At 46.4% G+C, this 16,411-nt stretch overlaps 1 protein-coding gene across 3 annotated transcripts in view; it reads left to right on the forward strand.

The window, feature by feature from the left end:
- Positions 1–7,851: 7,851 nt before the first annotated feature.
- Positions 7,852–16,411, forward strand: part of DKK3 (dickkopf WNT signaling pathway inhibitor 3) — a 45,406-nt gene continuing 36,846 nt past the window's right edge. The window contains exons 1-3 of one of the 3 annotated variants that reach the window (XM_008006617.3): positions 7,852–8,041; positions 8,606–8,844; positions 14,675–14,812. In XM_008006617.3, coding sequence (XP_008004808.1) covers positions 8,632–8,844; positions 14,675–14,812 — 351 coding nt within the window. In that variant the 5' untranslated portion in view covers positions 7,852–8,041; positions 8,606–8,631. Of the gene's footprint in view, positions 8,042–8,072; positions 8,345–8,605; positions 8,845–14,674; positions 14,813–16,411 lie in introns of those variants that run through there. The other 2 variants (XM_008006622.3, XM_008006632.3) reach the window with 2 other exon arrangements.

Below are 16,411 nucleotides of genomic sequence, written 5' to 3' on the forward strand. Positions count from 1 at the left end.
TGTTCGGCAGGACCTGGTGGCCCTTCGATTCCTACTCACGGGTCTCAAGGCAGGATGGCAACTTCTTCTAAAGGAGAACTTCTTCTAAAAGGAATGCCTCATTAAAATATAAGCAGCCCCAACAGAAACATGTGTAAGAATGATCAGTGTCTAAATTAAGGCAGTTTGATAGACAGTAACAGAAAGCCATCAAACATAGCTCAAACCAAAAGGGAAGTATACAAGAATAACACCAAAAGCATCTTACCATCCTTCAAGGCCGATGGTGCAGCTGGATGTCAGAAAGGCTCGTGCAAGGCTGGAACCAAGAACAACAGTGACATTGTGGAATGAAACAGCTACTCTCTTCCTCCCACTCTCCCTATCCCCCACCACGCCCAGGTTCAAGGACAGCGATGTTTTTCTCTTACTCACTTCAATGGTTTCTCCAGCTTCAAAGTCCAAGGAAGAATTCTGATGGGTCAGGCTTTAGTCAGATCTTCACCCATGGTCCAGTCAAGTGGGGCACTCATCCATGCTGGTACCTTGTGACCTCCCACTCCCATTATAGTGAGACCAGGGATAGGCACCCTTCATGGGCATTCAAAAAAGAGTCCACTTTTATTATTTCCTTCACCCTCCCTTCCTTTAGTTGCCAGTTTCTCCTTGTCCATTCCTCCATCTTACCGTCTCATGATTGCCTATTTACCTGTTTCTTTGTTGCACTGTAGATTATTTGAGGGCTGGAATCTCAGCCCCTAGCAGGCCTGCCTTTATTCAGCTATTCATATTAAGTCCTAATTCTCTGCAGGCCCTGTGCTGCCCTTGGGATGGCTGCAGGGACCAGCATCATTGCAATCTCATGTGACTTACATTCTAGCAGAGACAACAGATGCTAAATAGTCATGCAGGCACATTCTCTCTGATCACAACTCTTCACATTTTTTTTCTCAAGTTATGGTCAGTGCAGTCTGTCTAAGATGGAAGAGAGGAAAAAAAGGAAAGGAAATATATAATAAACTCTCCCCTTTTCTAATTAACCATTCAGAATGGTTAAAGTTTTACAAATCATTGAATAACGGTCATCTATCCAGACTCAGTGCCCTTATGTTCCAGATATCTGAGGTTTCCTTGTTTGAGGAGTGTTCCATCCCTGCGGGGCTGAGGGGGAAGAGACAGGTAAGTCCCATCCCCTTTCCTTACCACATCCCCACTCACAGCAGGAAGAACCTAACTATTCAGGCAGACAGGAAGCCTTTTATTATTGTTTTTTAAAATTATAGATTCAGGGGGTGCATGTGCATTATGCTGGGCTTTGGTCTTCTAGTGAACCTGTCACCCAGGTAGTGAGCACAGTACCCAATAGGTAGTTTTTCAACCCTTGCCCCCTCTTTTCCTCCCCACTTTTGGAGTCCCCAGCACCTGTTGTTTCCATCTTTAGGTCCATGTGTACCCATTGTTTAGCTCCACTTATAAGTGGCAACATGTGCTACTGATTTCTTATTTCTGAGTTATTTCACTTAGGATTATGGCCTCCAGCTACATTCATGCACACATCTCAGGCATATTTACCCAAATGCCTGTACCCCCACTGTGTCTTAGAAGGAGATAACATGTGCAAAGGACATGATTTCATTCTTTTTTATGACTTTTTAATGGCTTTTTTATGCCCGTTCTTTTTTATGGCTGTATATATGGTACATATATATATATTCTATGGTGTGTGTGTGTGTATATATATATATCACTTTTTAAATCCAATTATCTGTTGATGAGCACTTAGATTGATCCTATGACTTTGCTATTGTGAACCTGCTGTGAGTGCAGGTGTCTTTTTGATAAAATTATTTCTTTTCTTTGGGTGTATACCCAGTAGTGAGATTGCTGAGTTGAATGGTAGTTCTATTTTTAGTTCTTTCAGAAATCTTCATACTGTTTTCTACAGGAGTTGAACTGTACATTAGACTGTTCTCACAGTGATAATAAAGACACACTTGAGGCTGGCTAATATGTAAAGAAAGGAGGTTTAATTGACTCACAGTTCCACATGACTAGGGAGGCCTCACAATCGTGGCAGAAGACGAAGGAGGAACAAAGTCGCATCTTACATGACAGCAGGCAAGAGAGCATGTGCAGGGGAACTCCCCTTTATAGAACCATCAGATCTCATGAGATTTATTCACTATCACAAGAACAGCATGGAAAAGATCCACCCCCATGATCCAATTACCTCCCACTGAATCCCTCCCATGACATGTAGAAATTATGGGAGCTACAATTCAAGATGAGATTTGGGTGGGGACACAGCCAAACCATATCATTCCACCCCTGGCCCCTCCCAAATCTCATGTCCTCATATTTCAAAACCAGTCATGCCTTCCTAACAGTCGTCCAAAGTCTTAACTCATTCTAGCATTAACTTAAAAGTCCAAGTCCAGTATCTCATCTGAGACAAAGCAAGTCCCTTCTGCCTATGAGCTGGTAAAATCAAACACAAGTTAGTTCCTTCTAAGATATAAATAGGGGTACAGGCATTGGGTAAATATACTCATTCTAAGTGGGAGAAATTGGCCAAAGCAAAAAGGTTACAGCCCCATACAAGTCGGAAATCCAATAGTGCAGTCACTAAACCTTAAAGTTTCAAAATGATCTCCTTTGACCCAATATCTCACATCCAGGTCATGCTGCTGCAAGAGGTGGGCTCTCACAGCCTTGGGTAGCTCTGTCCCTGTGGCTTTGCAGGGCATAGCCCCCCTCATGGCTGCTTTCATTGGCTGGCATTGAGTGTCTCTGTGGCTTTTCCAGGTGCATGGTGCAAGCTGTTGGTTGATCTACCATTCTGGACAGTGCCCCTCTTCTCACAGCTCCACTAGGCACTGCCCCAGTGGGAAGTCTGTGTGAGGACTCCAACTCCACATTCCCCTTCCACATTGTCCTAATAGAGGTTCTCCATGAGGGCACTGTCCCTGCAACAGACCTCTGCCTGGACATCCAGGTGTTTCCATATTTTCATACATCCTCTGAAATCTAGGCGGAAGTTCCCAAACCTCAATTCTTGTCTTCTGTGCACCTGCAGAATCAACCAACACCACATAGAAGCTGCCAAGGCTTTCGGCTTTCACTCACTGATGCCACAGCCTGAGTTGTATGTTGGCCCCTTTTAGCCACAGCTGGGGTGGCTGGGATGCAGGGCACCAAGTCCCAAGCTGCACACAGTAGAGGTGTCCCAGGCCCACGAAACCATTTTTCCCTCCTAGTTCTCCAGGCCTGTGATGGGAGGGGCTGCTGTGAAGGTCTCTGACACAACCTGGAGGCATTTTCCCCATTGTTTTGGTGAGTAACATTCTGCTATTTGTTACTTATGCAGATTTCTGCTGCTGACTTGAATTTTTCCCCAGAACATGGGTTTTTATTTTCTACTGCATTGTCAGGCTGCAAATTTTTCAAAGTTTTACACTCTGCTTCCTCTTAAATGCTTTGCCACTTAGAAATTTCTTCCACCAGGTACCCTAAATTATCTCTCTCAAGTTCAAAGTTCCACAAATCGCTAGGGCAGGGGCAAAATACTGCCAGTCTATTTGCATAGCAAGAGTGACCTTTACTTCAGTTTCCAACAAGTTCTTCATCTCCATCTGTGACCACTTCAGTTTAGACTTTATTGTTCATATCACTATCAGCCTTTTGGTCAAAGCCATTCAACAAGTCTTTAAAAAGTTCCAAATTTTCCTACATCTTCCTGTCTTCTGAGCCCTCCAGGTCTCTAGGAAGTTCCAAATTTTCCTACATTTTCCTATCTTCTTCCGAGCCCTCCAAATTCTTCCAACTTCTGCCTGTTATGCAGTTCCAAAGTCACTTCCACATTTTCAGGTATCTTTAAAGCAGTGCCTCACTACCCGGCACAAATTTGCTGTATTAGTCCATTTTCATGCTGCTAATAAAGATACACCTGACACTGGGTAATTTAAATTTAAAAAAAGGTTTAATTGCTTCACAGTTCAGCATGGCTGGGGAGGTCTGAGGAACCTTACAATCACGGCAGAAGGTGAAGCAAACACATCCTTCTTCACGTGGCAGCAGCAAGGAGAAGTGCAGAGCAAAGGAAGGAAAAAGGCCCTTATAAAAACATCAGATCTTGTGAGACTTATTCACTACCATGAGAAAAACATGGGAAAGATCTGCCCTCATGATTCAATTACCTCCCACAGGGTCACTCCCATGGCATATGGGGATTATGGGAGCTACAATTCAAGATGAAATTTGGGTGGGGACACAGCCAAACCCATATCAAACTAATATACATTCCCACCAATAGTGTATAAGTGTTCCCTTTTCTCCACATCTTTGCCAACATGTTATTTTTTTGACTTTTTAATAATAGCCATTCTGACTGGTATGAGATAGTATTTCATTGTGGATTTAATTTGCATTTCTCCAATGAATTTAGTAACAATGAGCATTTTTTTCATATATTTGTTGCCCACTTGTATGTCCTCTTTTGAAAAGTGTCTGTTCATGTCCTTTGCCCACTTTTTAATGGAGTTACTTGGAGTTTTTTTGTTTATTTGTTCGAGTTTCCTATACATTCTGGATATTAGTCATTTGTCAGATGCAGAGTTTGCAAATATTTTCTCTCATTCTGTAGGTTGTCTATATACCCTGTTGATTGTTTCTTTTGCTGTGCAGAAGCTTTTTAGTTTAATTAAGTCCCATTTGTCTATTTTTGTTATTGTTGCATTTGGTTTTGAGGTCATAGTCATAAATTCTTTGCCTAGGCCAATGTCCAGAAGAGTTTCTCTTAGGTTTTCTTCTAGTATTTTTATAGTTTCAAAGCTTACATTTAAGTCTTAATCCATCTTGAATTAATTTTTATGTATGGTAAGATGCAGGGGGTCTATTGTGATTCTTCTGCATATGCCTAGCCAGTTTTCCCAGAATCCTTTCCCCATTGTTAATTTTTGTTGACCTTGTTGAAGATCAGTTGACTGTAGGTGTGTGGCTTCATTTATGGGGTCTTTATTCATTCCATTGATCTATGTGTCTATTTTTGTGCCAGTACCATGCTGTTTTGGTTATCATAGACTTGTAGTATTGTTTGAAGTCAGATAATGTGATACCTCTACTCCAGCCTGTTGTAGACGCCCTTCCTCACCTCACAGTAAAGGAGGCCACTGCTGGGCCTTGGGGAGGTCAGCATTTTGTCAAGAACAAATCTAAGAAAAAATGTCTACTTGACTACAAGAGGTTTTATTGAGTTGTTTTTGTTTTGTTTTGTTTGGAGGATGGTGCCTTCTGCTTTTATTTACCAATTTATTCACAAAATATTTAAAATATACCAAAAATAATAAAAAAGAACCAGCCACACCCATGTATCCTGATGTAAATAATCATGGTTGATTAAACAGATGTGAATATTTGGAAACTTTTGTTTCAGAATTCCTCCATGCTGGTACACTCCCTTTCTTGAAGAAATAAAATGTTATGAATACAACTGAAGACATCCTCCATCCCTTCCTTGCCTCCCACCTCAGAGGCAGCCTGCACATTTCTATATTTTTATTATATGTGAGCATCCATAAACAATACATGCTATTTTTCTGCATTTCTAAGATATGCACAAATCGTAACCCATATATGTCATTTTGCAAATTGCCTTTTCTACCTTATATTATATTTTTGAGAGTTGGTGATGTTGCTGCCTATAAATGTTGTTCATTATTCTACCTGCTGTACAGTATTCTATTATTGTAGAAGCCCCGGTCTATCCATTCTCCTGCTGGAAAACACGGGCAAGTAGTTTCCACATTTTTTGCCATTGTAGATACTGCCTCAGTAAACATCTTTATACATGTCTTCTTTTGCACATGGTCATGAGTTTCTGGAGGGTGGACAACTAGATGTGAAATTGCTGTGTGCACTTTCTAGGCAATTTTCAGCAAGTTATATCCGCCTTGCTGCCATTTCCTCAACCATGAAATGGGAACCCAGTTTATGACTTGGTAGCTCCCTCATAGAGAAAATGTGAGAACCTAAAATTTTAAATAATAATTCCAGAAAGTGTTTCCAATGCCGTCAAAGGAAAAAATCAACTGTTCCTAGTGGATACAGAGCTTAGCCAGTGACACAATGGGAATTGCAGAAATGTAGAATGTTCTCTACTCTACATATGATTGTCCTGGATGGCTCTGCACTCTCTGCCGGCTCTGTGCCCCTCATCTCCCAATGGCCATCCACACTGACCCTTTCTCCAACAAGTCCCTGACCCCACTGGGCTCCCCAGTCTGAGCTCTTTGGAGCTGACACTCCCTGTCCAGATCTGGTTTGGGCTCAGCTCCGCAGCTGGGCCCGGGGCTTTTCCTTCAGGTCCATGAATGTCTCAGGCTGGTGAGAGGACTGCCATGGAGCTGGGCAGGAAAGCCACTTATATTTGAGACCTGTAGATTTTCTTATCGTTTCTTCTCTCTCTTTTTCTCTCTTTCTCTCTCCCTCTCTCTTTACTCTTTCTCTCTCTTTCTTTCTCTCTCTCTCTCTTTCTTTCGCTTGTAGTGTAACCTAATAATTGAACTATTGATAAATTATTACATTTGGGAATACGAAATGCTGACTCCATACAAGAAAACAAGTGTCCCTTTGCCTGACACTTGGGGCACTTCAATATAGAGAGATTTTTAGGTTCAGTCTGAAAGTCAAGACCTCTAGACCGCGTGGCAAAAGATGTAAGGCAGAAGAAATCTTACTGGGGAAATTCGTGGTCTTTAAGCCAGCAACATGAAGGACTGGAAGAGCATGATGTGCTCTGTAAACCCGCACCACTGCAATTCCTAGCTCGGCCCCACAATATGCCACCACAGCACCCTCCAGTTCGGCATTAGTTTCTTCCTAACGTCCACCCTGCCCGAAGTGACACGCTGGGGCATGTGGAGACTCAGCTCCAGGTTCCTGGACGGGCTCAGCCACCCCCAGAAAGCTAATGAATGCTCAGCCAGGGCTGCCAGATGCCCAGGGGACAGAGCAGGAGATGCCGCGGAAAGGGGCTTTCCCTGCAGTTCAGGAGGGCCCTGTCCCCAGGCCCAGAAGTAGAAGGGAAAGCGGCTGGAAGCTGTGTTTTGGCGGTTAACAGTAATGTGGGTAGTGCTGCAGAGAAAGGCAGTCTTGGGGCGTCAAGCTGGAGAGCACCAACTGCAGAGTCAGCTACACTCAGGACCTCTGGCCAGCCCTGCCTTCACCTGCTGTTTGGCCTGATGGTCTAACTTCTCTGATTCTCCACTACCCACTCCATATTACGTTTTTGAGACTTGTCAATGTTTTACATTAGGGCTAACTGGGACGCACACAAAGCTGGTAACTTGGCCGGGGAGGGAAGGTAGGAAGGAGCAGAGCTGGCTGCAGGTGTCTGGTCCTGACCACTCCTCTATGCCACCCTTGAAGAGCTTGCTGACTTTCTCATGACGTTCTCCCATTCCAGGAGCTGCAAGTGCGTTGTCCTGGCTGGAGCACGGTGTCAACCATGGCAGACTAAGGCCAGCGGTGATGGCTTGAACGCCAGGCTGGGGGGCTGGGAATTTTCCTGAAGATTGCACAGGACGGAGGTTGGCTTAGAAAGACCATGGAGGGACTGAGGAACATTCCCCCCACCCACAACCTCGGTGGGCTGTTGCAAGCCTGGAGGCCAGAGAACACAGGGGCCTGGGATGCCTCGGGGGCAGGGGTAGGCAGTGAAGGAGATGGCTGCCTTCCGTAGAGCTAGTCGCGGAGGCAGAAGAGGAGGGTGTGGGGCGTGAGGTGGACTGCGCCCCGGCTGGCCAATGGCCGGGCTGCGGCCCCTCCGCGGGGCGGGGTGGGCCTGGTGGGCGGGCGGGGCTCGGGGCGGGGGCCTGGTGGGCGGTCAGGGCGCGGGCTGCGGGCTCTCTCGGGTACCAGCGCTGCCGCACCCCGCCGCGCTCCCGCACCCGCGGCCCGCCCACCGCGCCGTTCTCGCTCCCGCAGCCGCACCCGCAGCCCGGCGGCCTCCTGGCCGGAGCGAGCAGATCCAGTCCAGCCCGCAGCGCAGCTCGGTCCAGTCGGGGTGGGTGAGGGGCGGCGGTGGGGGAGGGGACGACTTGGCTGAGCTCAGCCTGCCTTGGGTGGGTGTGGGGCGGGGCGCTCGAGTAGGACCCGACGCCAAGGCGAGGGGGCTGACCTGTGCTCTGCCCACCCCAGGTAGGGGCTGAGAGAGGATTGGGGTGGAAGTAGGGATCGGGCACTCTGACTTGGTGGAGGAGGGGTTAGGGTTTGAACCGGGGACTAAGTCGAGGTGAGCTGGGGCTTGGGAGCTATTAGCGTAGAGGATCCGGGTTCGGTTGCTCTGGCGAGGGCTCCAGCATCGCAGGTGAGAGGCAGAGCTCAGCTTGTGCTGGAGGATGGGGGTGCGGGGTCCTGGGGCGATCGGGGCTCGGGCTGGAGCGGGTGGGGTCGCATCTTTTCGGGTGTAGAGGAGCTGCGTTTTCAGTGGCCTCAGTTTCCTCCTGTCTCCGGGCGGGTGCGGGAAAGAGGGGCGCCAGGGGCGGGCGGCTGGGCGGAGCGGGGCGGGGCGGCGGGCCAGGCGAGGGGGGTGGTCCGCGCGCCTCTGATCGCGTTCCGGGACACACAGGCGGCGGCTGCGGGCGCAGAGCGGAGATGCAGCGGCTCGGGGCCACCCTGCTGTGCCTGCTGCTGGCGGCGGCAGTCCCCACGGCCCCCGCGCCCGCTCCGACGGCGACCTCGGCTCCCGTCGAGCCGGGCCCGGCTTTCAGCTATCCGCAGGAGGAGGCCACGCTCAACGAGATGTTCCGCGAGGTTGAGGAACTGATGGAGGACACGCAGCACAAATTGCGCAGCGCGGTGGAGGAGGTGGGTGCGCGCTGGCGGCGCGGGGCTCTGGGAAGAGCCAGGCTGAGGGCAGCGAAGCCTGGGAAGGCGTGGAAGAGCGCTGGCCAGGGACCTGGGGTCGCGAGCAGGGGCTGGGAAGGGCCCACAGCCGATGCGGAGTGGCCTGGAGGCAGCGCAGGGTGATCCCTACTCCCGCCTCGTTTTGCCTCCTTGCCAAAAAGTCTGGATCTGAGCCTGTACACCGAGAGGCTCTGCAGCTGGACCCTCCCGAGGTAGCTGGGGCCACCTGCCTGCAGTTGGCGTCAGGCATGCCGTTGGCCTTCCCTATTGTAAGCGAAGGTTTGCAGGGCCCCTGGTATTCCAGTACTGTGGTTTCACAGAGACCCGGGGCAAGCTCCAGGCATCGCCAAGTTCTAGCTTGTCTGTTATGCTTTGAGCTTGTTAGGATGCCACGCAGGGACAAAGAGGCAAAGAGCCCTGAGCTTTGCTGGCAGTCTGTCTGGGCTGTCTTGCTTCTCATGCAATGTGGGGGCAGAGAGGGAAGATGGAAATCCCAAATCTCAGGACTGTATGAGTGGCGGATGAGGATGTGAGAGGCAATCCCCCTTCCACCCAACAGTGCTTTGCAGTTGTCCTGGGCTCACGTCCTCCTCTGCCACTCAGTAACAGGTTGACATTGGGCAAATCATTTATATCCTGCACCTCAGTTCCCTGTGAGAACTAAATGTCGTAAGTGTGGGCATCTGGCAAGTAATAGGTGCACAGTATTTAGCAACTATTATTATCAGATACCACGTACCTTAGCAAAGTTTTGCCTAGCTTCTGCCCTCCATCACCTCCAGGTCTAAACACTGTGGGTGGCGTCTTGTTCTGTCCTCTGTGATGGGCACCCACGCATGCCAAGGGCTGCCTGGGAAGAAGATGTCACTGACCCTGCCCTCTTCATCCAGGTGCGGGGAGCTGTCCCTGGTGCCTGAGGTGGGTAGGCGTGGGCGCTGTTGGGCCGGGCTCTGTCTGTAGCCTGTGTCTAGAGAGGAGCCAGCCATCCCAGTGAAGGAGCCGGCAGGAAACTAATGTCCAGGCTGGTTAACCCCTGGTCTGGTTTCACATCCCTGCTCTCTCCAGCTTGGTAGCCCCCTTGGACAAAGCCTTAACTGCTGGCCCTTGTCTCCAGGGAGAAGTTGCTTTCTCCCCGCAGCCCTTTGTAGTTTGGGGCTATTTCCCCTTCCACTCCACAACAGTTAGCCTGTGGAGTTCGCAGTGAAGGGGACACTGGCTTTGCAGGCAGTGACTTGGGCAGCTGTCCTTGAATATCCACTGGACAGGCCCAGATCCCAAGACCCATGATCTTTCTGTTTCCTGTGATTGCAAAACAATCATGACATGGAACAATTAAAGGCTGAAGGGATTCAGATAGGCCCCCATGTCTCTTAACTCTGAAGCTTCAAATTAAATGGGGTTCGTGATGCCTCTGGTTCTAGGGCAGGCTGTCTGCTTTCCTTATCCAGGTTCTAGAACTTTCCCTCCTGCACACAGATTCCTAGTAAGACTGAGTAAGTCACCTCTATGTTTTTGTGCCCACCACTGTTCAGAAAGTCTGCAGCGTGGTCCTCTGATGTTAGCTTCTGGTAAGGCAGGAGAGGGAGCAGCAAGGGCCTCTTCAGTCTCTTCTTGAGCAGAGCGGTGTGGGGCTCTGCGGGACCTAGTGACGGGGTCTTCTCCATGGGCATTATCCCCACTGGGCTTTGCCAAGACCCCAGCTTTCCTCCCTCTAGATGTGGCTCTGTGTAGGTTGGGGGTTGAAGTTTGCCACCAGAGGAGATGCTGGCTGTCACTTCTATCCCACTGTTTCCCAGAGGTGTCCTCGCTGGCCGTGGGTACAGGATGAGAGAGGTTGAATACCATGGCAGGAGAACAGGCAGTGGGGACTGACCTTCCCTCATCCAGTCCCTGCTCTGCCACTTACTGGCAATGGCATCCTGAGTCTGAAGTGGAGAAATGTCCACCTCTTAGGGTAAGGTGAGAATTCAATGAGATGATGCAAGTAAAGCAAATCAGTGAGTTGGGCAGCCGTCCTTGAATATCCACTGGTCAGGTCCAGAGCCCAAGATCCATGATCTTTGTTTCCTGTGATTGCGAAACAATCATGACATGGAACAATTAAAGGGTGAAGGGAGTCAGATGGGCCCCAATGTCTCTTAACTCTGCAGCTTCAAATCAAATTGAGCTTGTGATGCCTGTGGTTCTCAATAGAATCTATCTTTTAAAATATCTTAAAGCATTAAAAATTAATCTTAAAATGTTAAAAGTATCTTTTAGATATCTTCAAAAATAGAATACAATAGATTGTTAATAGACTGTGGTTATTAGTATTAATTTTTTGTAAAGAGACTACCAGAATGCCCCTTAAATCTCGTAGACACAGGATAATTGGCATTTAGTCATTGTTCAGGGGAAAAATAAAAAAGACCTGGGCCAGATGCATTATTTGTTTACATAGTTGCATCATGAATCTGCTTTCAAGAAACTTCCTGGCATTATCAATGTTCCAGCTGGCTCAAGCTGTTGAAGTTTTTTAAGGGGAAGGACAAAGCAGGTCTAGTTGTACAGCCATTATTGGGAAAAGCAAATCTTCAAATGGCTTCAATCAGGGATATTACTACTTTCCTACATTACTGTTCTGTATGCTACCAATGTATTCTGAAGATATAACCACTCTGTTTCTCCTCCCCTTATTGCTAGCTCTGTAACTCACTAGTTTTAGAATGTTCTTACTGCCTCACCTATTCTTAGCAAGAACTCCAATACCAAGCCTGGATTCATCTCTTTAATTTTTCCTACTATATCCCTTTTGCAGACACACAGATTTAACCAACTATAAATGCCATTTTTAACAGCATTCACATTCCTCCTCTATGAAACAGCTCCTTTTGCTTCAGACTTAAGTTTCTCTTGCTAGTGGCAATAATAGTTGCGGTTGAAATTTCCATTGTAAACTATACTTTTAGTTCATGGTGCCATTTAAGAACGGTTAGCTCATTCTGTTGAAATAACCAGTGGCTGAGCTGGGGGGAAAAGTTTTATAAAAAGACTATCTGCTCAGCCTAGAGGAAACTCTAGGTTTGGCAACTTGTCAATTATTTGAAAGCCAAACTGATCCCTATGGGAATTTAAAAAACACTAAAGCATTCTCTTCTTCTGGGTGGATCCTCTCCAGCACCTTCAGTCTTCTCTTCCCAGCTGTATCTTTTCTGTCACTAATCAGAGTGGTAACTGAGGGCAAGGTCCTTTGCTTTAAAAAAAAAAAAAAAAAAAAAAAAAAAAAGTCATTTTCTTGCCCATTCTGTCTTCTCTCTCAGCACCGTTTCTTCTGCCCTTTGTTGGCAAGCTCTGCAAACACGTGGTATCAACTGTCTGCTCTTCCTGCTTCTAGCTATCCATTCCCTTCAGAACTCTGGCAAAATAAACTGGCTTCTTTTGAAACTGCCTTCTTAAAGGGCAATATGATGAAAACAGCTATGAATTTCATCTTTGCTGTGTGGCAGGTAGTGTCTTTCATGCCTTAATTCTTATATCTACGTCATGGTCCATATCTACTCAACAAAGTAGGACATCCCTATTTTACAAATGAGCAAGCTGAGGTTTAGTGGGATTTGGTATCTTGTCCAAAGTCATACAGCTACTTTGTGGCAGAGCCAGGACTTGAACCCACCTTGTCTGACTCCAGAATCCTGGTACTTTCCACTGTGTTCCTCTCTGAGGATGCTGCAGGCAACGACTTGACTCATCCAGTAGCCATCTCTCAATGGCTTGATCCTTCTAGACTTACTTAGAGTCTTTCCCACCTAGAAGGCCCCTACCCAGATGTAGCTCCCATCTCCTAGACCTAATTCTAGCCAGTTCCCTGACTCCCCTCTCTTTCTGGTCTACTCGTTATATTATTTTCCCTCTAGCCTTCTGGAACTTGCTATAGCTCCCTATTGCCCGGAACAGAGGTTCTTAACTGGGGGGTCAGAGGGAGGGGAGGGAAATCCTCAGAATCATCTGAGAAGCTCAGTAACATCGGGGGTCTCACCTCTAGAAATCCCAATTCAGCAGGTCCATGAATGGATCCAGATATGTCTATTTGCTTAACTTTTGGATGTGACTCTGTAATCACAGCTTTCCCCTAAGATTGCTGTGAATATTCAAGGCATCTAGTGCAACGGCTCAGACATTGTCAATGCCCCAAACATGGGGGCTATTCTTAGAATTATTGTTGTTATGAAGCCAGTGATCAAGTTTCAAACATCTCAGCAGCCATCTCAGAATCCAGCACAGCACTGTGTACACAGTGGCCACTGACTAAGTCCTTGTTGAGCCTTTCTGCCTACCAGGTTTTCCTCACACTTCGAGTTTAGTGTTTTAGTGTTGCGTTGAGACATGAGGATTCGTTCCTCTTATCCTCCTCAACTCAGCAAACCTGGTGGTTAAAGCAGGGGCTCATCTAGTACTTGAGGGGATAGAAGACAGTGATTTTTTAAATAGGAAAGTATTTTTTGAGCATTCTTTTTAAAAATAAAAATAGCCCACAGTCAAAACTAGCAGTGTAGGAAAATTGCCATATATCAAGTAGAACTTCTCTTTGTGTCTCTCATTTTAAATTCCTAGAGAGAGTATCTGATTGGCTCAATTAGTCTATGATGTGGCCTCCCTTTGGGTCCCATCAGCTGTGAACAGGTGACATTGTCAACTGCCCGCTCATCAGGGCTAGGACAGGGTGATAATCTGGAAGGGGAAGTTGAGTGCAGACATGAGGTCACTGACATATCTGGTATAGATGTTATGGAGGATCATGAGACTGGAGGATTTGAGGACAGTGGCCACAGAAACCTGACACCAGAGAAGAACATACGTTCAAGAAGACCAGAAGGGGTGTGGACCCTGGGAACTGGTTAACTGACTCTCTACAAAGGTCCCTCTCCAAGGATTTCCTACAAGGGTACCCAAGAGGTAGTGTGGGGAAGGAGACATAGCTGTGGCCCTACCTACAGGGAGTAAGTTTAGGTTCCCTCCATCCCCTGCCCTACCACCACCACCAACAGGCCCTGTCACAAGGATTTAAGAGCAAATAGTGTATTTGGGATGTGTTCCCAGAAGACACTAGCAGGAAGTGGGGAAGTGAGATGAAAGAAAAGAAAGACAATCAACGGTATGCCTACAAGCAGGTTACTGCTCCGGGCATCTAGAGCTCCATCCCACTGGGGGCCTCAGAGGGAGACTACGTAGATTCTATATGCTTTAGAATTGTCTAGCGAAGGGAGAAGCTGGAGTGCTTACCTTCATAGCCTGTCTCTCACTGCTAGGATGTTAACTCCCTAGCACTTGGGGCCTGTGCAGACTGAGCATACTTTGGTGACCAGAGAATGCCCTCAGAGAGAGACAGAGTTAGTTGTTGGCATGTGTGGGAACTGGATGCAGGTGACCTCCAGATTAGGCCACCAGGAGATGGGCAGGGCATCAACAGCATTTATACAGGGAACAAGACTATCTAATGGAAACATGTTCAAAATCCAGCTCTACCGTTTTCTGGGAACCTGGGGAATGTATCTAGTCTTCCTGAGCCTCAGTTTCCCTATTTGTAATATGAGGACATTAACACCCACCTCCCAGAGGGGTTGTGAAATTTCAGTGCTGTAATATATGTAAAACATTTAGTATAATATCTTATCATAGTGAGTACTCAATTAATAGCACCTATCATCATGATTCTTTGTAATTGCAGAAGAGGAAAAGAGATTTTTTTTTCTAATAGACTCTCATTTGTAACAAGAGAAAATAATTTTGCTCATTAAATTCATCGATTTAATAGATGGAGGCAGAAGAAGCTGCTGCCAAAGCGTCATCAGAAGTGAACCTGGCAAACTTACCTCCCAGCTATCACAATGAGACCAACACAGACACCAAGGTTGGAAATAATACCATCCATGTGCACCGAGAAATTCACAAGGTAAGTCGTGGCCAGCACTTCCTCCTTTCTATAGTGTCCAGTCCCATCAGAGAACTAAGCTTTTTCGTTTTTTTTTTTTTATATGTGACATACAAGCCCAAAATACAATTGAGAATCATAAAATACAGATTGAAAACCAGAAGCAGTAATGTTACTGTTTAAAGTGGAGAGACAATGTATCAGGATCCTAAATTGCTTTTGCATTTATGCAATATATTTAACCCTAGGCTTCCTGCCAGTCCAGTTGCAAAGGAATGTCCAGGGATTATCATTTGAAAAAAGAAGCAAATGAATGTCTAAAAACACCCTTTCCTAGCATTACATTTGTGGAATTGATCTATCTCATAGGTTTTTATGTATGTCTCAGTAGGGATTGAACTAGAGATCATGTTACGGTGAATTGACCCTCACTTTTTTTTAGGAGGCATGTAAATATGATATACCCCATTTCCAAAAGAGAAACCCTCTTTTGCCACAAAATTAAACTCTCATCCGTTTACTGGTTGTGCGTTCAGAATTCTATAGCAGATTTTTCCCCAAACTACCACCTGTCTGAGTGCCTCTTGGTCTAACATCATGCATGAAGAGCAACCAGGTTCATTCCCATTCTGACCTGATGAAGAAAGCTCTGCAAATCTCGAGGAACATAGCACTAGCTTGCCCCTGGTGTGCAATGTCTCTGACATGATTTGGCAGGACTCTGAGAGCAAACTGCCTAAGACTGTGTGCTGTGCAGATATTCAGGATCATTGTTAGCATCCCATCATGAATATCAAGGAGTTTGCCCCCTCAGCTCATCGCAACTCCTGTATGCAAGGCCACAGTGGCTTTCATAAAAGAGCCTCACTTTTGTTCAAGTGCCCAGATAATTACTTGGTTGAAACAGCAGTGTTTCTGTGCCACAGAGCATAGGGGATCAATTTTCACGTGCCATTGCCTTGACTATAAAGTAGCTTTTGTGTGGCACTTCTGCCACTGTATAGTAATGGGTTCAGTTAGATGAATCAGCTACAGAGTGTATCCTCCAGGTAAATGAATGAGTTTACCTGCAGAACACAAGCCTTTGGCATTGCTCATCTGTGACTGGGGAATGTTTTCAAGGTGATTATTTTACTCTTGTCAAACCCAATATCAAGCCATCCATTCTGACAGTAATTAACCAACAGGTTTGGTTGCTTCTTAAAGTTGCTTCTTGTAAATGTCAGAATACCTGAGTGTGAGTCCTACCAGTCTCTAGTGTGATTTTTGAAAAATTACTTAAATGTCTTGATTCTCACTAACTGCATTTATGAAATAAGGAGATCAACATCTACATTACAGTATTGTGCAGGCCAAATGACCTAAAGTATATGAAAGCTCATTGTAAACTGTAAAGTGCACTGCAAAAACCAGTATTCTTTTTATTACTGTTATTATAATAAAGTTATTTTATCAACACAGTGCAGTAGTTCTCAAATGGGTTTTATAGAACACTAATCTTCAGCCGGGTGTGATGGCTCATGCCTGTAATCCCAGCACTTTGGGAGGCTGAGGTGGGAGGATCACTTGAGGTCAGGAGTTCGAGACCAGCCTGGCCAACATGGTGAAACCCCATTTCTA

The sequence above is a fragment of the Chlorocebus sabaeus genome, chromosome 1, assembly GCF_047675955.1.
Source record: "Chlorocebus sabaeus isolate Y175 chromosome 1, mChlSab1.0.hap1, whole genome shotgun sequence".
Classification (NCBI taxonomy): domain Eukaryota; kingdom Metazoa; phylum Chordata; class Mammalia; order Primates; family Cercopithecidae; genus Chlorocebus; species Chlorocebus sabaeus.